The 27,931-nt window shown below is 48.1% G+C and overlaps 1 protein-coding gene across 1 annotated transcript in view; it reads right to left on the bottom strand.

Moving 5' to 3' along the window:
• The window catches only part of DBF4B (DBF4 zinc finger B), a 45,977-nt gene that overhangs the window by 6,687 nt on the left and 11,359 nt on the right, over positions 1-27,931 (bottom strand). The window contains 10 exon segments of the mRNA XM_045985177.1: positions 5-121; positions 2,254-2,299; positions 3,722-3,755; positions 5,863-5,939; positions 8,217-8,304; positions 9,069-9,119; positions 9,744-9,929; positions 13,073-13,227; positions 23,740-23,805; positions 24,281-24,469. Of these exon segments, the coding sequence (XP_045841133.1) occupies positions 5-121; positions 2,254-2,299; positions 3,722-3,755; positions 5,863-5,939; positions 8,217-8,304; positions 9,069-9,119; positions 9,744-9,929; positions 13,073-13,227; positions 23,740-23,773 (788 nt within the window). The 5' untranslated portion in view covers positions 23,774-23,805; positions 24,281-24,469.

Below are 27,931 nucleotides of genomic sequence, written 5' to 3'. Positions count from 1 at the left end.
CCACCTGGTGCGATGCGAGCTGCCCAGGGTCATCGCGGCCTCAAAGGGACTTGCATCTTTGGGTCCCAGAAAAGAAACTTCAGGAAAGGACTTAAATTGAAGGTGGAAGGGACGAAACTTCCTGAAACACAGAGAATTTCCATTTTGAATACCGTGGGAGACAGGGAGAGGAGAAAGGGAGGCCTGGCCCACCACCCCCCCACCCCGAATCCCAGTCCTGACAAAGTAGCTTTTCCCCCACTCTGGCTACTCAACGAGCCCGTTTACCCTCCCTGCCTCATCTGAGCAGAGGGGAACAAGTGGTGTTCGCCCATTTTATAGAAGAGGAAATGAAGCCTAAAATGTTCTATAACTTGCCCAAGGGCTCACGACACTAAGTGGTCCAGACCAGGCAATGAGCCAAGTCTCCCGACTCCTGATCCAAATTCCCACTTCCACCTTTGAGGACTCTAGCCTGGCAGACCTAAATGGAGGAATGTTTAAACCAGATCAATGACTTTCCTATTCCAGGAAGAGGAACGTCTTTGCTCTGGGCTGCTCCTCGGTACCACCCGAGGGGAGGTATTCTGAGTGGAAAGGAGCAGCACAGTTCTGGGGAGTCAGAGCTGCACTGAATGGTTCTGCCTCAAGCTGCTCACATTCAAGAGACTTCCAGAGCCAGGCACAGTGATCTGTAGGTCCGAGCAAAGCCTGCCGCTGTAGCGGACAGGCACGCCGCGTCTGGCTGCAATAGTCCGTGCTCCAGGGGACAGTGTGGGCAATGGGTTTCTGGGGGGTTGGGGGGGGAGGCACAGTGAGAGTCCTGTGGTCTCAGGGTGAATTGATCGGGAGTCTTCTTGGGTCCTTAAAGAGAAGGAGGTACCCTTCCCAGCCCCAGTTCCCCACTTTCTTCCTCCTCAAGGTTTTGTTTCTGCCCAGAAGGCTGCAAAGTTGAGTCTGGTGAGGTCACTGGGCTTCGGGAGAGCGAGCCAACAGAAGCACAGGACACCTTGTCTCCACTCTTGCCTACGCTGCTGGGGGCACCCCAACTGTGTATGGTACCCCCGTAAGTGACGTGTGCTGGCCACGTGCCGTGCGACACTGGGCACCGGCGGTGTGTACGAGCCATGACCCCTTGTGTTTAACTGGTAGTGAAGGAGCTGGGGTAGAGGCCGTGCAGCCCCCATCCCCCTGGAACCGGAGAAGAGAGCACCTCATCACCCTCCTGCGTTCCCTCCACTCACGGTTGGGCCACCAAAGCCAATTCTCTCCTGCGCCCAGGAGCCAAGAGGGAAACCCAGGTCTGCCTGGAGGACAGGCAGGCACACCAGGCTCCCGGCATTGGGCCTTTTAGCTGCCCTGCCTGAGGCCAAAAGACCCAGAAAGCTCTGGTCCCAGGAGTCTCTGCTGGCTTCACATGGGCTTTTTCTTTAAATACAGACAAGAAAACCCAAAGCCAACTTTTTATTTTGAGGTCATCAGAAGTTTGCAGGTTTCTGAGCCGGTACTTACTGAAGAGTCAGGGATAACCAAGGTGACTAACAGCTCACGGACTACCCCCACACGCCCCGGCTGTCTAGAAAGAAGGGGCCTAGTGGGGGACAGACAGGGCAGAGTGCGGAGGACACCAGGCAGGATGGGCAGGACACCCAGATTCAGGCCTTGGGCTGAGCTTCATTGGCAACATGGCCGTATTAAGTCCCTTCATTTCTCTGACCTCAGGTTCCGCACTAGGAAAAGGATGGGCTCTCCTCATGTCTGTCCTTCCCAGGCCCTCACGAGATACTATGCGTCAGAAGAGGGTTCCGCATCGCCAAATAGAAGGGCTTCCAGTACAAGATGGTCTGACAAGGGAACCGCCACACCAGCCCAAGCATCCTGGCTTCAGCCAAGGCGACGTACGGGCACTGCCCGGGGCCAGCAAGGGTTCAGCAGTGAGCGGCAGTGTGCGCCCCGGGGGAGAGGAGGAGCCATGAGCCTGGGCGGGACATGAGCTCTCCTAACAGCAGAGCATCAGAAGAGGTAACGCACACACAGGTCACTAACCTCTGACTCGTGACCAAGAGGAGGGCCAACTGAGCAGGGGCCACCTTCAGAGGCTCCTCCTGGTCTGTGGGAGACTCCTCCATGACAGGGGGAGAGAGCGGCTTCTGGGGAAGACGAAGGTGGAGGGCTGAGGGGCTCCAGGACCCTCACATCGGTCAGGGGCCCCTGAGCACCTGTCTTCCATGCGGGCCTGGTGAGGCTGAGGGGAAGGGGGCCCCCACCACTCACCTGCTCTCATCTTCGATTTTGAGGAACGGTGCCTTCAGCTTGGCTACTGGAAAGGAAACGCACACGCATGAGCCATCTGTCAGCTCCGGGGCAGGGCCCGCACGGGAAATGCGCTGAGAGGCGAGCTCTGCCAAGGTCTAAGAGTCATGCAGAACTGGGGCCCGCGCCACCCCGAGGTGTGCCCTTCCATTCGGCTGGGGTCAGCCAACACCCCCGTCTCTTCTGGCCTCTACCCGAGGTGAAAGAGAAGAGGTCCCCTAGTGGGGAGAGGCCGCAGGGTGCCGCCCACCCCAAAGCAGGACAGGGGACCCTGCCATGTGGGGGTGCTGGAGGCCGTCAGGGTTAGAAACCTGGCAGCCCCGGCTCCTTTCCACTAAAAGCCTCGGGTCCTTCCTGACCTACCCTCCTGCTGCCTCAGAATCCCGAGGTGGGACACTCCAGGGTTTTTTGCAGGAAAAGCAGGGAGGGAGAGAGCCAAAGAGTGTTTAGGGATCATAGCAGGAGGGCAATAAAAAAAAAAAAAAATCAAAGGTGAAATCTAGATCCTGAATCAACAGGGCAAGGGGTGGCTGGGAAGACGCATTTGCTCAGTTAATCAAGAGATCCTCTGTGAGCTAGGTATTCGCAGAGTTTACAAAATCTCTTAGGTATTAAGAACCCCTTCTTCTTCCCCCAGAGGCCCTGTGAGAAGGGCAGCTGGGCAGGCTGGGAGGACGGGCAGCCCCGGAGGCCCCCAGACCTTCCCCTTCCTTGGGAAGCCAGCGCCTCCCCCCATCAGACCCACTCCGGGCTCCGCCAGCGCCCAAGCCAAAAGCAGCCTCGATCCTCGCTCCTCGCAAGGCAGCAGCTCTCATTAATTACTTTTTGGGGGCGATTTCTTGTCTTTCTAATTAACTGAGACAGTGATTAAAATCAATTCCCCCACAGACTTCCTTGAATTTTGAACATGAGAGGTGCCAAGTGACTTTTCTTAGCTCCTACTTGTGCACGAATAAATGCCACTTAAAGAGCAGCTCCGGGAGAAACATCCAGGGGGGAGAAACTCTCCTGCGGTCCAAGAGGGGCCGGGAGCCGGGCTGTCAATCTGCCTGTTTGTCAGTTTCGGGGAGTCTGGCATTTGGGAGAGTGGTAGGCAGCTGTCACACTGCCCACCCCAAACTGCTCCTGAATCAGAGGGAAGAGGAAGGCGAACTTCAGGCAGGGCCCGGGATCCGGCCGCGGCCACACGGGGTCCTGGCGCTAAGGAGAAGCTTGGGCCACGCGGCTCTGGGCTTGCTCCCGGATGGATACCCTTCTCCCGCCCTCTCGCCTCCAAAGCGCAGGCCCTGCAAACACGACAGGACAACACAACCTGGACTCGCTCGCTTCCTGCTGCAGAAAAGCGAGCAGATGCTGCCACAGAGGAAGCCGTGGGGAAGCGTTTAGGAGGGAGGGACTGCAGTTAGATGAGGAAAGCTACCACACTGACCTTTCCGCGTTCTTGACTCTGCTGGACACGCTCCCTAAATGGAAAGGAAAATAGGTTAAGGATGCGAGGGAGCTGGAGGGTCGAGGAAGCGGGCCTGGTGAGGCGAGTCACTGTGAGTCTGTCTGCCCCACTTTGCTTCCTGCTGTCAGCTGGGCCCTAAGCGAGGGCAGAGCCAACACAATGGCTCCCTCTGGCTCCCCGGGGACATGATGGGGGGCGAGTCCTGTGTGTGCATCTCAGTGGCAGCTGATTTTGTGGAGGGAACACAGGACACCAGGAAGGGCAAGAGATGCAGAGCCCCCGGGCCCGGGCGCAGGCCGGTGCTGTGCTGCCTGGGGTGCAAGCGACAGCCCCCTGCCTCGCTGACCTGGCCACAAGGTACAGACAAATGCAAAGGGAGGAGGCAATAGACCTGATGCAGGGCAGGTGCCCAGACATGGCAGCTCGCATTTCCCAGGCCCTGCTGCCATTCCAGGTCAGCTCACACACCTCTTGCTTTCCTGTGCCCTGTGCTGTGTATTTGGACCCTGTGGGTCAAAACCAATGTTTGGGTCTGGGACGCCTGAGTGGCTCAGTTGGTTAAGCGTCTGCCTCTAGCTCAGGTCATGAGGTCATGATCCTGGGGTTCTGGGATCGAGCACCTCATCAGGCCCCCTGCTCAGCAGGGAGCCTGCCTCTCCTTCTCCCTCTGCTGCTCCCCGTGCTTGTACGCTCTCTCTCTCAAATAAATAAATAAGATCTTTAAAAGAAAAACAAAACAAACCAATATTTAGGTCAAGGTCAAACAAAGCTACTATATACTATTACAAATTAAATGGAAAAAAATAAGAAATCAGGGAGGAGGTTGGCAGAGATCCAGTGGGTCCAGGACTGTCTGTACCACTGGACCCACAGAGGTTCTGGATTCTTCTCCAGGCAACAAGTCCAGGGCAACCACGACCCAAAGAAGCTTTCCCTATCTCCTTGCATATCAGCCAACTGTACCCAGAACTTACTCTGGAAGACCCCTAAGTATCTACAAAGTAGATTATTAGGGGCACCTGGTGGCTCAGTGGGTTAAAGCCTCTGCCTTCTGCTCGGGTCGTGATCCCAGGGTCCTGGGATCAAGCCCCATGTCGGGCTCTCTGCTCAGCGGGGAGCCTGCTTTCCCCTCTCTGCCTGTCTCTCTGCCTACTTGTGATCTCTGTCAAATAAATAAATAAAATCTGAAAAAATATAGATTATTAAGTGAATAAGGCAAAGTAAAAATACCATGCATTTGCAAAAAAGGGAGGAACTTTGGACTTATCTGCTCACATAAGCATGGATCCTGGGAGGATACCTGGGAAACCATTCACACTGCTTATCTCGGGGAGGGAGCCTGGTAATGGGGGAAGAGAAGTCGTAGCGGAGAAAGACTTTCCTCGTACAAACTTCTGAATGGTGAACAGTGCAGATCTATTTCACAGAAGTGGCAGAACCCCTAAGACTCCCAGATCAGAGGGAATGGAGCAAGGGGCGCTGGGGCGAAGGGCTCCCTCTGCCACGGAGGGGTTCGCTACCACTGCTGATCTTACTCCTGGGTGCCAGGCCCTGGGTGGTCTAACCCTAACCCTAACCTGGAAGGCTTAATCCTTCCTCAGATTCAGGCTGGATGAAGACACCGTGGCTTTAAAAAATCAGCCTGGGCTCTCTTGATGTAGGGTACACACAGTTCTAACTCTAGCAGAGGAAGGAAAAGCCAAATAGGAATTTGGAAGGTGACAGCTCTTTCAAACCGCAACATCCCCTGCCCCCACCCATGCAATCTGCAGGCTCACTCCAGGGCCAAGAGCTGGCCCCAGAACGGCAGCCTAGCCAGCAGGCCCTGAGCATTTCTGTTTTATCTAGGCCACGATGAACCATGGGCAGTCCACAGCCCAGGCCATGGTGCATGCCTCAGTGGACCATGGGAGATCTGCAGGTAGCACGGGGAGGAGAGGACAGGGCAACGAGAGGCTGTGGACACCAGGGCCGTGCTGACGACAGAGGCTGTACTCCTCCTCCTTTTTCAGAAATGGCCGAGAAGACATGGCTCACGTGGGTCAGGGATTTACCAAAGCTGTCACCGACTTCACCCCTGCAGACCATCCATTTCCCTTCAGTTCGGCAGGACAACCTACCTCTGGCTTCTTCTTCGGCCCTTGTTTCTTCGCACACAGAGCATCAAGAGACAGCTGCTGCACGTGCATCAGCATTTCTGTGGAGGAAACAGAGGGCTGTGGCCAAAGGCTCCCACTCCTCTCTCCCCAGCACAGCCCCTTCTTGGGGCTGGGGGCTCAGCTTCTCACCGGCCTGGCCCCTTGGATCACACCAGCCTTGCCTGCCACCTTCTGGCTATGCGTCACCTCTGCACCTGCTGATAATAAAAGAAAGCGCTGGGTCCTCTCTCCTTGGGAAAGTATCCAAGCTGGGTTCAGGCTATTTTGTCGCACTGGGTACCGCTCTTGAAGAGGAGCGGCCTTACGGCTCACAAGGGCTTTATGGTACCACTGAAGAGCTGTGCCCGAGGTGGGGGGACACCAGCCACGCGCGTTACTCAGACGCAGCCTTACATGGAAGACCCAGCAGGAGCTTCCCTAACACACAGGAAGGCAGGAAATTAGATCATGTCAGAAATGACTGATTTTCCAGTGACAAGAGAGCCCCCCCACATCCCAGACTGGTACCTTCCAGAGCACAATTCTCAAACGCCCTGGCAGGCCTCCGGCTAGATCTGGATCAGCCCCCTACAGTGTTATTAGAAAACCCTAGACTCAGAGCAGAGCTGGGTACGTGGGCCAGTCACTGCTGGCTGATTCAGGACAGCTGTTCTAACGTAAAATTATGACAACCGGCAAATCGGCGGTTACAGTGTGAGGCAACCCTACATAAAAGAACGAACATGAAAAAAAGTGTTTTTTTAAAGATTTTATTTTTGGGGCATCTGGCTGGCTTGGTCAGTGGAGCATGTGACTCCTGATCTTGGGGTTGTGAGTTCAAGCCCCATGTTGGGTGCAGAGATTACTTTAAATAAAATCTTTTATTATTTTTTATTTTATTTTTAAAAAGATTTTATTTACTTATTTGAGAGCAAGAAAGAGCACAAGCAGAGAGAGGCAGAGGGAGATGGAGAAGTAGGCTCCCCGCTGAGCAGGGAGCCCCACGCAGGGCTTGATCCCAAGTCCCTGGGATGGTGACCTGAGCCGAAAGAAGACGCTTAAACGACAGAGCCACCCAGGCACCCCTAGAATAAAACCTTTTTTTCCCTAAAATAAAATCTTAAAAAAAATAATAAAAATAAAAAAGATTTGGGGCACCTGGGGTGGCTCAGTCAGTGAGGCATCTGCCTTTGGCTCCAGTCATGATTTCTGGGTCCTGGGATCCAGTCCTGTATCAGGCTCCAAGCAGTGGGGAGTCTGTTTGTCCCCCTTTCTCTGTCTCTCTCCCCACTTGGGCTCTTTTTCTCTCTCAAATAAATAAAATCTTTTATAAAATAAAATAGATTTTTTTGGGGGAACGCCTGGGTGGCTCAGTCAGTTAATGTCTGCCTTCAGCTCAGGTCGTGATCCTGGGGTCCTAGGATCAAGTCCCATGTCAGGCTCCTTGCTCTGCCAGGAGCCTATTTCTCCTTCTGCTTGCCGCTCTCCCTGCTTGTGCCGTCTTTCTCTTTCCCTGGCAAATAAATAAAATCTGGAAAAAAGAAAAAAAAAGATTATATTTTTAAGCAATCTCTGCACCCAGTGTGGGGCTCAAACTCACAACCCTGAGATCAAGAGTTGCATGCTCCACTGAATGAGCCAGCCAGGTGCCCTGAAAGAACATGAAATTTAGTTGGGTCAAACTAGGTTGGAATGTGGGCCACAATCCTCATTTGTGATGACATTATGGATAATTTACCTAATATCTACTAAGACTCAATTTCCTTATCTGTACAATGGGCGAAAGACTGCCATGGGAATTAACTGAGCTAATACCTAGCACAGAGTAATATGTGGTCAGTAGTTATGGAAAATAGGAGGATTTCCCTATTTTTTTTTGTTGTTGTTGTTTTTAAGGATGTCATTTATTTATTTGACAGAGTGGGCAAGAGCATCAGGAGGGGGAGCAGGCAGATGGAGAAGGGGAAGCAGGCTCTCCACTGAGCTGGGAGCCCGATGCGGGGCTCGATCTCAGGACCCTGGGATCATGACTAGAGCTGAAGGCAGACATTTAGCTTACGTAGCCCCCACCGGGTGCCCCGGATTTCTGGATCTGTGGAGTAGGATCACGACACCAACTGGAGGGGAGCACAGCGCAGCTGAACAAAGCGGCGCCTTCCAGCACCCGCGCCCTGCTCTCACTCCGCTGGTCCACGCCCCCCACCTCTGTGCGTCAACACAGTGAGTGAGTCCATCTGGCTTTCCACTAGCTTCCGCTGGCGGATAGCCCTCTAAGAGCAGATGCCGTCAGCCAGTCACCAAGTCCCCTCCGCGGAAGCCCTGAGCAGAAACGGTACCGTCCACGTGCAGGATCCTCACTCCCCAGGAGCGGGCATTGGTCAGGAGACTGCTGCTGCTCCCGCCACCTCCTCCGCTGCCACTCTCCTGGAAAGAGGATGCGGTCAGGCAGGAGCAAGGGACTCCCCAAGGCCTAACTGGCTCTGGGTGGCCCCATGAAGACAGGGTGTGGGAGAGTCTCCCCCAGGCCCCCCAAAGACCCCGTTCCCCACACGGGCCGGTCCCTGCCACTGGTGATCAGGAAGCAATGAAGGGTTCTCAGAGAGCTGTCTGTCTGTCTGCCAGGAGGGCCTCTGTGAGCCAAGCTCTTGGCACCCAGCAGGGACCCGACAAACAGCAGCGCCAGCCGCCACCATCAAGCAGGAAGCTGCGTCTGCCTCAGGCTGTCCCCACCCCGCCACCCAAGCACAGCCCACCTCCTCCCTTGGCCACAGCCGTGCACCCTCCTCGACACCACTTCTCCCACCTTCCCCACAAGGGCACCCTGACTCCTCCTCCCATGACTTCACTTCAAAGGCTCTGGATCTCACAGAAGGGATAAACAGCTACTTATACGAGATGTGCAGCCTGGCTTATGTGCAGCGCAGACACGTCCCCCAGCGTCCCTCCAGGGTGCTCTCGCTACCTCTGGAGACGGAAGGATGGGGGAGTCAAGACCCAGGCTCTACCACCACCCTGGGTGACTCCGGACAAACCGCTTTACTTCTCTGAGCTCTACCTGCTCATCTGTAAAAAGGAAATAAGGACGCTCCATCTCACAGCTGTGCATTTCGTGGCAGTATTTTGGGAAGCCCTTGGGAGAAAGGCTACGTCCTCCCCCGTGCACCTTCAGCCCGCCTCCCTTGGCTCACCTGGTTTCTTATGGCTTTCTGCAGCAGCTCCTTCCCTCTGCTCAGAGGCACCTGACAGGAAGAGAAGAGCAGTGAGCCAGGTCCGCAGCCCACCTGCGCACAGATGTGCTCCACAGGCGCCAGGGGCGGGGGGGGGGGGGGGGTGGTGGTGGTCCTGGGGACCCGGCTCTCGGAAGGCTGGGAGCAGTGACAGCTGAGAAGCAGCAGAACGAGAGCCTAAAGAACTTTCTGGAGTAAAGGCAAAGCCACCTACAATTCCGGGTCACCCACAGGTAGCCACAGCTTGGACCCCGGTGGAGAAGGATGTCCTGAATGGGCCCAAGGTCAAAGTGTCCCCCATGTTCTAAGACCACTCTTTGAGAGTTTCCACACCCCCAGCAGAGCAACCTGGGTCAATTTCAACAAGTCCTTCCTGGTTTACAGAGGACCTTCCTATTGTTTCTGAACCTCTGACACAGAAGTCCCCTGAAAAGTGAAATGTCTCACAGAAGGGACCGCGTGGGGATAACAAGTTGGTGAGCTTTTTGGACGCAGAGCTAGATTCAGTCCCTGAATTCAAATGAGAGATTAAATTAAACCAGACGAAACTAAAGCTGGAGACCGCCCACAGGGGCTCACCGAGGTGTACTTCCTTTGTTCAGAGAACACACCTTTCCTACCCAATGAGGTTCTCACCAAGTCTGCAGGCTTCTGTGAAGGCCTGGTGTGGCCGCCCTTTGGATGGGCCATGGACGGTGTCTGTCCTCTGACCTCGCTGGGGCTAGGGCAGCCTCTGGGGCTTGTCCCACTGCTCTCTGTCTTTGCCTCCCTGCGGCTGGACACGATGTAACTTACTTCTTTGCTCAGAAAACCCTCAATTACCTGAAACCAGATCACAGAGGTGGCTGAAAACCAAAAGGCAGATGTAGAATCATCGATTTTGAGAGGCTGGGGAAGGAAATCTTGGCTGCCAGAAGTTTCAGAATCAATGTCTTTAAATAGACCAAATGCAGTTCTGTACCGAGCCCCCAAGAAGACGTCATCCTGAAACATAATAGGGTCTATATATATATGTATATAGAAAATACGGGTTTTTGTCTCCAGAACTGCTGCTTCTGACCCAGCAGCAAAAGGCCACAGGCTTTGTTATTTGACCAGTTTGAGTCTGCACAGAGCGAGAGCACACTGATGGGCTCGACAAGTTTAAGAGTAGCTGAGTTGGGGGCACCTAGGTGGCTCAGTCAGGTAAGCTCAAGTCATGATCCCAGAGTCCTGGGATTGAGTCCTGCATTGGACTTCCTGCTCAGCAGGGAGCCTGCTTCTCCCTCTCCCTCTGCCACTCCCCTTGCTTGTGCCTTCTCCCTCTCAAATAAATAAATAAAATCTTAAAAAAAAAAAAAAAAAAAAAAGGAGGAAACCTGGGTGGCTCAGTCGATTAAGTGTCCGCCTTCGGCTCAGGTCATGATACCAGGGTCCTGGGACCACAAGTCCCACATTGGGCTCTCTGCTCAGTGAGGAGCCTACTTCTCCCTCTACCCCTCCTCCCAGCTCCTGATCTCTCTCATACAAATAAAATCTTTAAAAAAAATTAAGGGGTGCCTGGGTGGCTCAGTGGGTTAAGCCTCTGCCTTCGGCTCAGGTCATGATCTCAGGGTCCTGAGATTGAGATCCGTATCGGGCTCTCTGCTCAGCGGGGAGCCTGCTTACCCCCCCCACCTCTGCCTGGCTCTCTGCCTACTTGTGATCTCTGTCAAATAAATAAATAAAGTCTTTATTAAAAAAAAAAAGAGGGGCGCTTGGGTGGCTCAGTGGGTTAAAGCCTCTGCCTTCAGCTCAGGTCATGATCCCAGGGTTCAGGGTCCTGGGATCGAACCCCGCATCGGGCTCTCTGCTCAGCAGGGAGACTGCTTCCTTCTCTCTCTGCCTGCTTCTCTGCCTACTTGTGATCTCGGTCTGTCAAATAAATAAATAAAATCTTTAAAAAAAAGGTAAAAAAACAATGAAAAAGAATAGCTTAGGTCACAGCTTTCCTGTGAAGACGCACTGTGGCATTCTGACACTGCACCTGTGATCTTGGCCACAGCACCAAAAGGAGCAAAAATATGAAACCAGAAAAGGGTCTTGGAGAGAGTCAGTGAGCGAGAGAGCACTTGCAGACAAGCAGGTGGTGAGAGGGCGGGGGCAGAGGGAGAAGGAGAAGGAGAGAGAATCTTAAGCAGGCTCCATGCACGCCCAGCACAGAGCACAACACAAGGCTCGATCTCACAACCCCGAGATCGTGACCTGAGCTGAAACCGAGAGCTGGCTGCTCAGGGCGCCTGGGTGGCTCGGTCATTTCGGTGTCCAACTCTTGATTTCGGCTCAGGTCATGATCTCAAGATCATGAGACTGAGCCCCATGTCGGGTTCCCTGCTCAGCTGGGAGTCTGCTTCTCTCCCTTGCCTTCAGCCCCTCTCCTGGCTCACACGCACGCATGTGCTCTCTAAAATAAATGAATCTTAAAAAAAAAAAAAGAGCTGGACGCTCAACCAACTGAGCCACCTAGGCGCCTCAATAGCTTGTTTTATGCCCCAGTTCTGGGGTGGTTTTTTACACACCAAAGGCTAAATGATAGAACAGACTAAAAGTTCAAAGGTAATTTGGGGCCAGGTGTGGGTATATATTCATCATTTGGTACATTCCCCACTGCTGAGTTTCCATATCCCTGAGCTTCTGTTCCTTTGACAATTCTCTGCATTCCAAGCTTATTCAAGTCACTTCCCCAGCTGCCTGCCTCTTTGGGGCCAAGCGCCATCACCCTATTTTCTAAACACAAGAGTTACTCATGCCAGCTGCTTACTAAGACACACACACACACACCTTAAAAATATTTTAAAGGACACAAACATGGCAAATGCTTTTTACCCAAAGTTTTGTTTTTTTTTTTTACCAGTGTTATTTAAAAGAGCTAAAATTTAGAAATAATCTCAATGTCCACAGGAGAACAATTAAGTAAACTAATAACCCGCTCAAAAAAATATTATATGCTCATTACAAATAATGCATATGAGGGACAATAATGATAGGAAAGTGCTAATGCATTAAGGTTGTGGGCAAAAAGTTGGTAATCAAAAATGTATTCATGATCATAGCTACACAGAAAATGAGCATTAAAAAAAAATAAAAGAATGGGGCACCTGGGTGGTTCTGTTGGTTCAGTATCTGACTCTTGATTTCAGCTCAGGTCATGATCACAGGGTTGGGAGACAGAGACTCATGTGGGGCTCTGCGCTGGGCACGGAGTCTGCTTCAGATTCTCCTTCTCCCCTGCCCTCTCTCCCTCCCCACTCTAAAAAGATAATAATAAAAATGAAATTTTAAAAAGGGAAAAAGAATAGAGACAGAAGTAGATGAATGCATGGGGCGCCTGGGTGGCTCAGTGGGTTGAGCCTCTGTCTTCGGCTCGGGTCATGATCTCAGGGTCCTGAGATCGAGCCCCACGTCGGGATCTCTGCTCAGCGGGGAGCCTGCTTCCCCCCCGCCCCCGCCTGCCTCTCTGCCGACTTGTGATCTCTGTCAAATAAATAAATAAAATCTTAAAAAAAAAAAAGTAGACGAATGCTTATCCAGATTAGGGGTACTGAGGAGAAATGGGCAGTGACTGACAATGGTTATGGGCTTCTTTTTTCTTTTGGGGGTGATGAAAAATGTTCTAAGTCTGACTGTGTAATCACACAGCTCGCATATCTCTGTGAATACACTAAAAGCCATTTAAAAAATAACAAAACCACTTTATTTATTTGCGTGGGAGCCTGACGCGGGACTCGATCCCAGGACCCTGAGATCATGACCTGAGCCGAAGGCAGAGGCTTAACCCACTGAGCCACCCAGGCGCCCTTCTAACTTCATTTTTAAAAAGGGTGGCTTTGGAAACTGTAGTCATACCACTGAAAACACCTGGAAGTCACAGACAGAACTCCTCTCCAACTTCTGCCCTACCACCCATAAAGGCACATGACATCACAGGTCTGCAGCGGCTCACATACCCCACCCAGCTGCTGGATGGCCCCCGTCAAAAACTGGAGACTTTTGCCAGCAGGCAGATCCAGATAAAAGGACTTTCCAGAGAAGGGCTGCCTCCCAGCGTTTGGTGAGTTCTCCCAGCATTTTTCCAGACAACTGGAAACTCCCAGCTGAGTCCCTAGAAAAGAACGACAAAAGGAACAAAGTGAGAAGCATGGGCTAAGGGAGTCCCGCGAGCAAAGCAATGCTCACCGACGGCCTCTGCGTGGCGTGTCCCAGGCAGGCCCTGGGCATGGAAAGATGAACCCGAGACTAGCGCTCCCGCCCTGCTGAAGCTCGGAAGTGGAGACACCAGGACCCTCACACATGGATGGTGGGAACATAACACGGTGCAGCCACTTGAGAAAAATGAGGCAGTTTCTCAAAATGCTAACCATTAACACATGACCCAGCAATTCCACTCCTAGGCCTGTATCACGGAGAAATGAAGGCGTACGTCCGGATAAAAACCTATACAGGGCATCTGGGTGGCTCAGTTGGTTAAGTGGCTGGCTTCAGCTCAGGTCATGATCCTGGAGTCCTGGGATCGAGTCCCACATCGGGCTCCCAGCTCCTTGGGGAGTCCGCTTCTCTCTCTGACCTCCCCTCTCTCACTCTCTATCTCTAATAAATAAATAAAATCTTAAAAAAAAAAAAAAACCTCTACAAGAAGGTTCATTGCAGCCTGGTTCATTTAGCCAATAGGGAATAGTTCGCACGTAAATAAAATGGTCAGTGGAATGTGGTGTATCCACTCAATGTAATTTTATTGGGCAATAAAAAAGACTGAACTACTGATACATGCCACAACCGGGTTGAACCTCAAACATATGCTGAATTAGAAAAGCCAGACACAAAGGCCCACATATTATATGACTGCATTTATATGAAATGTCCAGAAAAGGAAAATATAGAGAGAAATTAGATCAGCGGTCACATAAAGGCTGATGGTGGGCGGAATAAGGATTGACTAAAAATGGGCATGAGGTTCTTTTTGGGCTGATGAAAATATTCTAAAATTAGACTGATGTGTTAGCTGCATAACTCGGTAAATTAACTAAAAATCACCGAAAGCATACATTACAACAAATGGATTTTATAGTATGTAAATTATATCTCAATGAAGCTAAAAAAAGGAAACCCCAAAACCCTCAGCAAATATAATCTGAGAATTGTGCATTTCACTGTATACAAATTTTACATTAAAAGGAAAAAACTATAAACAAATATGGAATTCTAGTCAATGAAATGCATGCTGAACTATTTAGAGGGAAAGGTACTACTGTCTACAAATTACTTAAAATGTATCAAAAATACGATAGGGACACCTGGGTGGCTCAGTGGGTTAAGCCTCTGCCTTTGGCTCAGGTCATGGTCCTGTGTTCCTGGGATCGAGCCCCACGTCGGGCTGTCTGCTCAGCGGGGAGCCTGCTTACCCCCCTCTCTCTGCCTGCCTGTCTGCCTACTTGTGATCTCTCTCTGTCAAATAAATAAATAAAAATCTTTAAAAAAATACAATAGATAAAAATCAATGATGATAAAATAAGTATAGTAAAACATCAACGATAAAACTAAAAGGTGTGTCTAGGTGTGGAATTCTTTTGACTTTGTTGCAGGGCTAAAAACTTTCACAATAAAATGTTAAGAGATAAAACAGATAAAAATGGATTTGAGAGAATGTGACAAACACTGAAGACAGGCAAAGAAGTTCTAACATACAAATAAGAAGAGTTCCTAAACACAATGAAAGAAAACAAAAAATCCCCAGAATACTAAAAATTACAACCGAAGAAACCTTCCCTGAAATAAAAAAGTGTATTTGAAACTAACAAATTCAGTTTGTCACATACTTGAAAAAATGGACCCGGAACAGCCAATACCAAGAAATAGTTAGTGACATTGCTGGGTTTTTTCTTTTTAAAAGATTTTATTTATTATTTATTGGACAGAGGGAGAGAGTGAGCATGAGTAGGGGGAGAGGCAAGGGGAGAGGGAGAAGCAGATTCCCTGCTGAGCAGGGAGCCTGATGTGGGACTCAATTCTATGACCCTGGGATCGTGACCGAGCCGAAGGCAGACGCTTAACCGACTGAGCCACCCAGGCGCCCCCAGATCAGATATTTTTGTAAGTTTTCTAAAACTCTTTGATTCCACTAATTCTTTTTTTTTTTTTAATTTATTTATTTGATAGACAGAGATCACAAGTAGGCAGAGAGGCAGGCAGAGAGAGAGATTGGAGGAAGCGGGCTCCCTGCTGAGCAGAGATCCAATGCAGGGCTCGATCCCAGACCCTGGGATCGTGACCTGAGCCAAAGGCAGAGGGTTTAACCCACTGAGCCACCCAGGAGCCCCTGAGTCCACGAATTCTTGCATCACTGCTGCCTGCTGCCCTATCAGACTCCCGGCTGGACCTGCTCAGTTAAACCCTGCCTGCCCTGGTGAGATGGTGTTTTTCTTTTTCTGAGTTCCATATCACTTACTGTCTGTCTTCGTGGTACTTTCAGCTTCATATTCTTGTTTACTTCTTCAGGGTGAACCTCTGGGATCCCCATTACACTGGGAACTATTTAGGGAAGAGATTTTGACTTACATATCAGTATTGTTCCCATAAAACCAGAGCCTGCTCTCCAATCCTCAGCGGGCGTCTGACCTCCGGGCACTTAACTTCTGGTCCCCTAAACCTTCCTCTTCCTGAAAGTCCTAGGTACAGAGGTGGAAAATACTGGAGAGTCAGCTTGGCATTTCACAGAGAAGACTCCTGTTGTGAGTCCCTGCCTCTGCTTCTTCCTAGCTGTGTAACCCTGGGCAGGTCACAATCTCTTTTAGTGTCTCCCAATCTTCTGAAATAGTGGTAACAATTACTACCCATCCCCCTTGGACAGACCATACGGAGTAAATCAAATACATACGGAATAAATCAAATTGTGTCAGGTAATGGTATTGGGCGGGTGGATATTCAAATACTTAACTCGCACCAGCCACTCTGAATGGAGAGTGGCCGGAAGTATTGGATTTAGCCAAACGAGGAATACCCACCGAATGTCAGCCCTGTACATTATTCTAACTGTGGCCATTCTAGATCCCTCCCAATGCTAACTTCTCCAGAAAGCTTGCTTTTCTTTTCTTTTTTAATTGAAGTATAAATAACATACAACATTGTTATTAGTTTCAGGTATACACTTTAATTCCATGCTTGTATAGAAAGCTCTCTCAGAATCAGTCCTTTCGACTTCCAAACAAGATGATAATTACATAAGGCCCACTGACTTTCTCCACAGAAACAAAACCTCGAGAAGCCACGTTAGTGAGGAGGAATGAGATGGATGTCAGACCCGGGCCCTGGGGGCTGGGCGGACAGCAAGCAAGCTCAGAGCAGAAGGGTGCCAGGGTGTGAAGGTGGGTGACAGACTGGGGATTGCTTTCTACTTGTGCTGTCGCTGCCTGGCAGTGGGCAGTGCCAGTAAGCAGCCCCGTACCCCCCGAAGCAGCAGGGTACCATCAAAGCAGTGTGGGAGCCTAGCCCAGGGTGAATACGCACATGTGTATGAGAAAGAGATAACAAGAGGTCAAGGGGACCGTGAGCTGGCTGGCGTCTGAATGAACCTCCCTCCCTCCCGTCTATCCATTTGGTGAGTTAGGTAATTACAACTCAAGGAAGCAGCTCTTGACAATGAACAGCACAAGGCCCTGTGTGTGTCTGAGAGGGCACAGGCTGTGGCTGCAAACAGGGAGTGACTGAGCCCATGCTGGGACCAGGCGCTGTCCTCCTCTACTGTCCTACCCCCAGTCCCTGCACGCAATGGAGTGGCAGAGGGCAGGGCCTGGGCTTTTGCATCTACGTCCCAGAAGCACGTTACCAATCAGAGTGGCTAACTGTCTCCCAGGGACATGGGCTTATAGGAAAATATGAGGCAACTGAAGAAAGTACTATAAAAGATGTTTTCTCTGGTACAGCATGTTTATCCTGTACCAGGATAAAAGTCCTAAGTAATGGATTGGACAGAGAAAAGAATTTTAAAGTATTACAAATCATCTCAAAAAAGGGAGAATACTGGAAATAAAAAACAGGAGCAGCAGGTAAAGAATTGGAGATAAAAGACCTGAAAAATACAATAGTTTAAAAAATTCTCATATAATAAAAAGATAAATAATTCAACTATAAATGAGCAATGAGGGGCACCCAGCTGGCTCAGCTGGTGAGAGTGCAGCTCTTGATCTCAAGGTCATGAGTTGAAGTCCCATGTTGGGCATGCGCCTCCTTAAAATAAAAAATACATTAAAAAGGGGGGGGTGCTCCTGGGAGGTGCAGTTAGTTTAAGGGTCCTACTCTTGATTTCGACTCAGGTTATGATCTTGGGGTTGTGAGACGGAGCCCCAAACTAGCTGGGAATGGAGCCTGTTTAAGATTCTCTGTCTTGGGGCACCTGGGTGGCTCAGCGGGTTGGGCTTCTGCCTTCGGCTTAGGTCATGGTCTCAGGGTCCTGGGATCGAGCCCCGTATCGGGCTCTCTGCTCGGTGGGGAACCTGCTTCCCCCTCTCTCTCTGCCTGCCTCTCTGCCTACTTGTCACCTCTGTCTGTCAAATAAATAAATAAAATCTTAAAAAAAAAATTCTCTCTCTTGGGGTGTCTGGGTGGCTCAGTCATTAGGCATCTGTGTTTAGCTCAGGTCATGCTCCTGGGGTCCTGGAATCGAGCCCCACATTGGGCTTCCTGATCGGTACAATGGCTGCTTCTCCCTCTCCCACTCCCCCTGCTTGTGTTCCTGCTCTCTCTGTCTCTCTGTCAAATAAATAAATAAAATCCTAAAAAAAAAAAAAAAAAAAATTCTCTCTCTCCCTCTACCCCACCTTCCCTCAACCCTTGACTATTTTTGAAATGTTTAGGTTAAGTCTGAAATTATTACGATTAAAGATATATTTATTTATTTGAGAAAGAGAGCATGAGTGGGGTGGGGGGGTGGCAGGAGAGAATCTCAAGCAGTCTCCCCCTAAGTGGGAGCCTGACATGGGGCTTGATCTCATGACCCTGGGATCATGACCTGAGCCGAAGGCAGAGGCTTTAACCCCCTGAGCCACCCAAGCACCCCTGAAATTATTTTAAAGTGAAGAATGAAAAAGAAAAAACCCAAACCCTCAGTAGGTGAGTTACAGCTAGTAACATAGTGTGAGTTGGCGGCTCAAGTGGAGGAACTCTTCCAGAAGGTATCAAGAGGAGATAAAGAAGTGGACCAGCCAGACATCAAGAAAGGACAGAAACACAAGTGCGAGCAACACCACAGAGGGGCTGCAAAGGAAAAGAAAAAAAGAATGGAGAGAGGAAAATACTTGAAGAAATAACAGTCCAGGCTTCTGAATACATGTGGAGGGTGAATACAAGAACTTCTATTCTCGCCCCCAAAGGCCACTAAAAATGACAGAGAAAAGAATACAAACGGACAGAGACACTGGCAAGAAGATGACAATAGGCAAGAGAGATGGCCCTGACTTGCGGAAGCTGGAGGGCAGACCGGTGAGTGGAAAGCAGGCAGAGGCCCCAGGGAACACGGCGTCTGAAGCGCAAGAAGCTGAAGCTGAAAGGCCCGCACCTGGAGGGCCGGAGAGAGAAGGCTAGAGCGCAAGCCAGGGGCTGAGAAAGAGGCTATCAGAAAGCTTTTAAAAGGAATGGCTAGCCGGGCACCTAGAGCTCTCTCCCACCCCAGCAGAAGACCTAAGCAATGGTGCTTCACTGGGGGAGATTGTGATGGAAACATCGTTGGTGGTCACAGTGGGGAGGGGTTGTGCTTCTAGCCAGCAGAAGCCAGGAAAGCCGCTTCACATCTTCCAGGACAAGGTCCCCACAGGAAAATGACCTGACCCTCCATGTCCACAGCGCTAAATGTGAAAGCTCCCTGGGCTAGAGGACATGGAGCACAGGTGAGAACAGGGATAAGCCCCACTGAAAACACAGAAGATTAAGAGGATATCTACATATTGAACAGTGAGACCTGTAAAGCTCTTCCCCTATGGAGCTCCCAGAATGCTGACCACCATACTTATAACCCCCAGTGGGATAGTGGTAGGGGGTATGGTCCTTTAGGTGAGATCATAAGGTAGAACCTGGCCCCCCGCCATGAGGCTGGTGTCCTTATAAGAAGGAGAGAGACCAGAGTTCTCGCTCTCTCCATCCATGAGGGCATAAAGAAGAGGTCCTATGAACACACAGTGAGATGGTAAGCACGTACAAGGCAGGAAGAGTCCTCACCAGAAACTGAATCTACTGGTGCCTTGACCTTGGACTACCAGTCTCCAGTAACAGGAGAAATACTGTCTGTTGTTTAAGCTACTCAGTCTATGCTGTTTTGTTATAGCAGCCTGAGCTATAAGACACCCGCCAAAATTGCCAGGTTTCAGCCTGATTACCTAGAATCAAGTCTATTGCTGACAGTCCTTTCCAATTGGCATTTTATCACCTCACTTTTAAATAAAAATGGGTAATCAAAGACCATCAACTATTTAAAGAAAGCTTCTAAAAAAGAAGAAGAAAAAGGAAAGTTTTTAACAAGAAATCTGACTGCCAAACAAACAGAAAAAAGACCTTAGAGGAAAGAGATACAACACAGGAAAGCAGAGGAAAACAGAAAAAAAAACCCCAAGAATATCTCAGAGAGATAAAGGAATGCAATGCTTTCCATAAGCACATAGGCAACTATAAAAAAAAGGAAACTACAGAGAAAAAAACCTTTTAGGAATTGAGAAACCTATTATAGAAATAAATTTAATACAATGATTGGAGGTTAAGTTGAAGAAATCCTACAGAGAAGAGAACAAAAGACAAACAGATGGAAAGTGGGAGAGAAAGACAGGAAAACCAAAGAATCGGTCCATGAGATCCAATATCTGAACAATACAAAGTTCCAGAAATAAAAAAAGAAAGAAAATGGAGGGGATGAATCTTACAGAAATAGTGCTAACAACTCCCAGAACGAAAGAAAATGAGTTTCCAGACTGAGAGTCTCCACCGAGTGCCCGAGTCATAAATGAAAAAAGTCCCACATCAGGGCACACTGTCAAGAATTTTCAGGACATTAAGGAGAAAGAAGATTTTGGCTTCATTTCAGGCCATTTTGGAGACTAGGTAATTTAAAAGCCTTAATACAAAATATCTAAAAAAAATACTGGCTAAAATATAAATGCAAATCCAATCTAACAGCTAAATTCACAAAATAAATAAATAAAAGGACTCCACAAATGCCCCGAATGATGAGAAAACTGAAAATCACAGTGGTAAAAGCTAATGCTGGTTGCCCTGGGGGAGTTTGTGGGCTTAAAAGAAAAGGGTTTGGGATTGATGAGCCAGATGGGCCCAGGAGATAAGGTTTTGTGCCTGCCTAAAGGAGGGAGATAGAATTGAGAAATCCTGCATGAATCTAGGAGAAAAGGTAAATTAGAAAATAATCTATCCACCAAAAGAGACAAAGGGGGAATATTGTCTATATTAGCTTGGGCTCTGCATGACAAAAGTCTTCTCTGAGAACTCATAACCATAGGCCTCCCAAGAATCTGGAATTCAAATTCGCATTACTTATTGGTCTAAGAACCCAAAATCACCACCACCATGCAGAGAAATTAAAGCAAAAAATAATCCCAGCTCATGTCTTTGGCATACCTTAAACAATCAAATGCAAAGCAGTTCTAGAGGTACACAGCCTAGTTCAAGGTTCCAAGAATTTCCTCAGATAAAGCATCATCAAACATTAACTCACCTTCCAACATTATAAACACATGAAGGAAACAAACCACTGTGGGTAAGAATCAACAGAAATAAGAGACACCAAAATTGGATCCCCAGGAGCTTCAACAGAATGATCATATAGACTATAGAATAATTACTTCAATTATTAAATGTTTTATTTCACTAAAATCAGTATTTAAAATACTGAGAGAAAATAAATGTCAACTTAGAATTTTGAATCTGATTGAACAATTACCCAAGAGTGAGGGCAAAATAAAGGCATCTTTCTTTTTTTTTTTTTTTCCCTGGGGGTGAGAAGGGTAGAGGGAGAGGGAGAGAATCCTAAGCTGGGTCCATACCCATGCTGGAGCTCCACACTGGGCTTGATCCCACAACCCTGAGATTATGACCTCAGCTGGAATCAGATGCTTTACTGACTGAGCCACCCATTTTTTCAACAAAGAAAACCAAAGGCATTTTTTCAAACAAAGAAAACCCATTTATCTGCAAGCACTTCTTACTAAAGAACTTCACAGAGGTGTACTTTGGGATGAAGGACGCTAGATTCAGAAGGACTGAAATGCCAAAAATTTGGCAAAAATATTTATAAATCTAAACAATCACTGACTGTATAAAACAACAATAACAGTGACTAATTTGGAAGTAAAAAAGACAGACAGTCAGTGTTGCTAGACAGGGGCAGGGGTGGTTCAGAGATAGACCAGTCTAGGGCCTTATCGTGTTCAGGAGGAAGGAAGAAATATTTACAGCATTGCACTTGGCTATAGTACACTGGAAGCTACAAGAAGTGGAACATGGTTGAATCACTATATAGTACATTTGAAACGAATATAACACCAGATGTTAATTATACTGGAATTAAAAATTAAAACAAAACAAAAAGATTTGTACACTTAAAAAAAAGTGGAACAGGTCTTCAAAATTCTGGGGAAAAATGATTTCCAACCCAGAACTCTTTAACTCTTTATCATTCAAATGTAAATAGAATAAAAATTGTCAGGGAGCCTGGATAGCTCAGTGGATTAAGCGTTTGCTTACTTCAGCTTAGGTCATGATCCCAGAATCCTGGGATTGAGCCCCACATGGAGCTTCCTGCTCAGTGGGGAGCCGGCTTTTCCCTCTCCCTCTGACCCTCCTGTGCAACTCCCCCACCCCGTGTTCTCTCTCCCTCTCTCAAATAAATAAAATCTTAAAAAAAAAGAGTGAAGAATTATCAGACCTGCAGATCTTGAAAAATTTATCTGTCGTATACCCTTTCTCAGGAAGCTATATTAGAAGATGTACTCCACCAAAATGAGGAAATAAATAAGGAAGAAGAAAACAGGAATTTGGAATGTAGGGGATCCTACACAGGAAAGAAGCAAAGGGAAATCCATAGAATGAGGAAGGGAGATTCTAGGATGAAATCAGTGCAACAAGCCTAGGCATAGCTGGGCCGGACTGGAAGACTAAGACAAATGGTTTCAGAAGGTATGTCTTCCAGACAAAGAAGAAACTGATGGATTCTTTGATGAGCTTGAAGGCACTGAGGGAAGGTCTGTAATTCCGGTAAAATCTGGGCATGAATTAGTGATCATTCATAGAAAATGAGGCATATTTCCTACTTTACTACATAGGTCATCTGTGAATAACCATAATAATGATAATGCAAATAAATGAGTGACCAATCAAAACTGACTACATATAGGGGTGCTGAGGTGGCTCAGTGGGTTATCTCAGCTTAGGTCTGTCTCAGGGACATGAGTTTGGGCCCATGTTCGGTTCAAACAAACAAACAAACAAACAAAAACAGACTTTATATACACTGGGAAGAAGAGAGACGAGGATGGAAATGTGTGTGTGTGCGCGCGCACATGCGCGCACACACACTGCAGGTAAGAGGGGAGAAAGCAAAAAATATTTTCCATGCTAGGAAATCAATAGATATAATTTAAGTTGAAAACAATTAAAGCAGTAAGAGTATGCTATTTAGAAATAAGTAGGTAAATACTAGAAGAAATAGCCAAAACAGCTGTAAACAATGGCACCCTAGGGAGTGGCAATCAGGAGGAACAACTCCCACTGGGGCTTGTGTGTATGAGAGAGAGGGAGGGAGGGATGGAGACCTGGTCTTTTAAAATGATGTAACCATAAAACTGTGATTAAAAAAAAATTTTAAAACCCTCTAAAATTCACACATAGTCATATTACAGTGAATTTTAAGAACAAATATAAAGAGAATCATCTAAAATGTTCTCATGAAAAAAGCAGGTCACTTACAAAGGAACAAGAATCAGACCAACATCAATTATCAAAGGCTCTACTTTCTGCAGGAAGAAAATACTGTAATTTTTCACTGTGCTGAAGGAAAAGAACTTTGACTTAAGAATTTTAACACAACGGTGAAATCAAGATATTCTCAGGCATAAAAGCCTCAGAAAGTTCATCCCATAAAGCTCCCTTTTGAAAACACTCTTGGAGAAGAGTTCTCCAGCAAAGGAAGAGTATCACTTAGTAAAATACATTAACGTTCAAAGGCAACAACCAAAGCCTGTATCTGTAATTATCCAGAACTAAAACTAGAAGATATTGAAAGAAGTGGGAGGGGGAGTATTGAGGGAAGTGAGCATGTGCTGAAATACGTATCTATTTCGGTGTTTAAGTTTATGGTAAAAATAACCATGAATGTGGGCTTAATAAAATACTCTATCCTGACTCCCCATCTGCTAATCTTGTTCGTATTATCAGACTGAAAGCTCTTATTTGACCTTTAACATGAATTCCTAAATGATTTAATGACATCCACCATACACACACACTCAAAACCACTAATTAGACAACCCTAACGGCTCTAACATTTCTCGACCTTTCTATCCCGAGAGACTCTGGTGCAGGAGTAGCAACTTCGACCTCGCATCCCTAGTTGTGACCTGTTACCTACCCAGGTCCGGAGCCCGGGGCCTACTCTCAGCCATAGAACTCTGCAGCTCAGAGAATTTGCCGTCGCCTACGGAAGGACAAAACAGCAGCAGAACCACTTTCATTAGCCTTCGACCTTCTATCATCCCCTCCCCCCGCCTTCCAATTCCCGCACAATCTCCGGCGCGGCTCCCGGGTACAGCAAGCCTCAGATCCATCCCAATCCACATCCCGTCTCACCTCCCGCACCCCCTTCAAGGCTCTGGTCCCTCAGTCCCACCGCCCCCTCTAGGACCGCGCTCTCAACTCCCACGGCCTCTTGGCCACTCTTTGTACGTTTCAATTCCCGTGCCTTCCTCTGGGTTCTTGTCCCCTCAGTCCCTCCGCCCCCTTGAGTCCTCTGCCTCCTCAACTCTTGGGAGCTCTTCCCGTCCCTCTACCCTCCTCAGCTTCTGCACCTACCCGCTCCCCAATTCCTGTGCACCTTCCCCATCCTTTATCCTCTCTTCACGACCCCTTCCGCCTACCTTCTTACCCCATCTTCCCCTTCCCGGCATCCGTACCCTTTTCTGGCTCCCTCAAATTCTTGGCTCCTTCTCGGCCTCCGTACTCCTTCCTCAAGGCCTCCGCGTTATACTCGCGGGCTCCACGAGCGATTTCAGACGTCCTAGGGCCGACAGCAACTCCACATTATCAGTCTCCAGGCGCCCTCGGCCGCGGCTTCGGTTTAAATTTCCAGTCGGCCCCGCCCCCTAAAACAGCGTAATAGCTGTGAGGGGCTGCCCTACGGTGGCCCTGCGAGGTCAATATTAGCTCGACAAATCCTCCCTTTCCCCCTTCCTTTTCAGTTCCGCTTTCCCCTTCGTCTCTTCATTTCTTGGCTTGTCATTGGGTGGAGATACGCTGCGCCTTAATAGACGGGAAGCTGGGGACTAGTGGTAGCCTAGTCTTAGTGATTCTTCACACTGAGCTGCTTGGAAATTCTTGGGAGTTAGGTAATAAGTAACAAAACAAGACTAGCACTTACAGAACATTGACAATTTACGAACAACAACCCATGAACACTTCATTTCATCTTCACATCTTTGTTTCACTCCATTTTCTCCACTTACCCACCTCCAAAAAAAATTCTCAAAAGAGGCGTCTCCATTCTTCACTTATTCCCAACTCACATAATTAGACTTTGATCCTCACCTATCCACTAAAACTATACTTGTCCAGGTCAGCTATAACTTCCATGTTCCCAAATCCTACGGTCACTTTGCTATACTCATCCTATCTGACTTCTAGAATACTGAAACAGACTATTCTCTCCTTCTTGAGACAATTTCTTCATTTTGCTTCTATTTCTACCAGTTTTCGCCTTCCCTCGATGGTTCCTCAATCTCCTTTGCTGGATCCAATTTTAGTATATGTGCTGCCGAAGCGAGCACCCTTTGCTGGATCCAAAGGCATTGTCCCACCTATAAATGTTGCAGCATACCAAGGCTTTAGACCTTAGTGCTCTTCTCTTCCGTATTAACACTTTCTCCCTAGGAGATCTCATTCAACTCCATGGCTTTACAATTGGCTCTATGCTCATGCCTGCAGTATTTCTATCTCTACCTCTGACCTCTCCCTTGATCTCCAGACTTATATATCCAAGTGGCTACTGAACATTTCTACTTGGATGTCCAGTGGACAACCTTAGGCTTAATATTTTCAAAACAGAACATTTGCTTCACCCACCCACCCCTCCAAAAAACCACCTGTTCTCCATCTCAGTACATGTCATACAATCCACTCAGTTGCTCAAGACAAAAACCTAGACATTATTTCAGTATTTGCCCTTATCCCCACCCCTACTCCAAAAACAAATTCTGCCAACTCCAAAGTATATCTTGAATCAGACCACTGCTATCATCTTAGTTCAAGCCACCATACCTTCTTGCCCAAAGCACTGTGTCAATTTCTAACACTTTGTTTTATGTTTTTATTTTAAGATTTTATTTATTTATTTAACACAGAGAGAGAGAGCACAAGTAGGGGGAGTGGAAGAGGGAGAAGCACGTCTCCCGCAGAGCAGAGAGCATGATGTGGGGCTTGATCCCAGGACCCTGGGATCATGACCTGAGCCTGAAGGCAGACACTTAACAACCGAACCTCCCAGGTGCCCCTCTTATTTTTTATTTTAATTAAGTAAACTCTACCCCTACTGTGGGGCTTGAACTCATGACCCTGAGATCAAGAGCTGCATGCGCTACTGACTGAGACAGCCAGGTGGCCCAACACTACTTTTACTCTTGAGTACCTTCCTACACCTCCTCAAAGTAATCCATTCTCCATGCACAACTGGAATGATATTCCTTAAATACCATGGCACACATGCAAAATATCACATATACTTTGTATCCCCTCCAGCAGGATCCCTCCCTATACTAGCTTATACATACCAGCCCTGATGAACTAAAGCTTGACCATGTGACTTGCTTTGGCTGATGTAAAAAGAAAAAAAAAAATCACATCACTTCCAAGCACAAGTTTTTTTTTTTTTTAAAGATTTTATTTATTTATTTGATAGCGAGAGAGAGAGAGAGATCACAAGTAGGCAGAGAGGCAGGCAGAGAGAAAGAGAGAGGGAAGCAGGCTCCCTGCCAAGCAGAGAGCAGAGAGCCCAATGTGGGACTCGATCCCAGGACCCTGAGATCATGACCCGAGCCGAAGGCAGCGGCTTAACCCACTGAGCCACCCAGGCGCCCCAAGCACAAGTTTCAAGAGGCAGGATCATTTACCAAGTTCTTTCCCCCCATTTCGATGACTAGCAATGTCCTAGCTACAGGAAGACCTGACAGCTTGGGTTCCTCAGTAAAGATGACATAGAACTGGGGCACCTGGGTGGCTCAGTGGGTTAAAGCTTCTGCCTTTGGCTCAGGTCATGATCCCGGTCCTGATCCCAGCTCTTGGGATTGAGCCCCGTATGGCTTCCGGCTCTCTGCTCAACAGGGAGCCTGCTTCCCCCACCCCCCTCTGCCTGTCTTTCTGCCTACTTGTGATCTCTGTCTGTCAAATAAATAAATAAAATCTTTAAAAAAAAATGACATAGAAGAGAACCATGGGCAACCCCAAATGGATTTGTAGCATAAGTAAGAAATAAACTTCTGTTATTTTAAGCTACTGAGATTTGGGTATCATTTTTTACATCATAATCTAGTCCAAGGTTCCCAAAGTATAGCTCATCCCTTTCAAAAGGCTCTAGGAAGTCAAAACTATTTTTATAATAACACAAAAGACATTATTTTCCATCTTTCGTCCTCATTCTCTCATGAATAGTTTAGTGGAGTATGCAGAAGCAAAAATAAGAATCCAACACTCTTTTATCAAACCAGTTATTAAAAAGATTTGGAGGGTCGCCTGGGTGGCTCAGGCGTTAAGCGTCTGCCTTCTGCTCAGGTCATGATCCCAGGGGCCTGGAATGGAGCCCCACAGGGGGCTCCCTGCTCAGCCAGAGGCCTGCTTCTCCTTCTCCCACTCCCCCTGTTGGTGTTCCCTCTCTCGCTATGTCTCTCTCTGTCAAATAAATAAAATCTTGGGGGAAAAAAATTGGAGAAATGTAAAACAATGTCATTCTTTTGATTGTTTTTGTCTTGGAAAATACATATATTTTTTAAAGTTTTACTTATTCATTTGAGAGAGAGAGAGAGAGAGCATGTGAGTGGGGAGGAGCTGAGGGAGAGTGAAAGGAGCAGACTCCCTGCTAAGCCGGGAGCCAGACTCAGGGCGCAATCCCACTACCATGAGACCCTGACCTGAACTGAAACCAAGAGTCAGATGCTTAACTGACTGAGCCACCCAGGCACTCCAGAAAATGTATTTTCATTAAAAATTCATTATTTATGTTAACAGATAGTGGGCTTATTTTTAAACAGACAATATACAGTTTTTTTTTTAAAGATTCTATTTATTTATTTATTTATTTATCTATTTGACAGAGAGAGGGAACACAGCAGGGAGAGTGGGAGAGGGAGAAACAGGCTTCCCGCTGAGCAGGGAGCCTGATGCGGGGCTCGATCCCAGGACCCTGAGATCATGACCTGAGCCGAAGGCAGAGGCTTAACAACTGAGTCACCCAGGTGCCCCAACAATATTCATTTGAGAGTATAAGCGGTTGCACTCATGCATCCATGCACGTGGTTGGGGGCAGGAAGAGGGATAAATCTTCAAGTAGACTCCCTGGG

The sequence above is a fragment of the Meles meles genome, chromosome 18 (assembly GCF_922984935.1).
Source record: "Meles meles chromosome 18, mMelMel3.1 paternal haplotype, whole genome shotgun sequence".
Taxonomy (NCBI): Eukaryota; Metazoa; Chordata; class Mammalia; order Carnivora; family Mustelidae; genus Meles; species Meles meles.
This window is presented reverse-complemented; position numbering and strand designations above follow the sequence as displayed.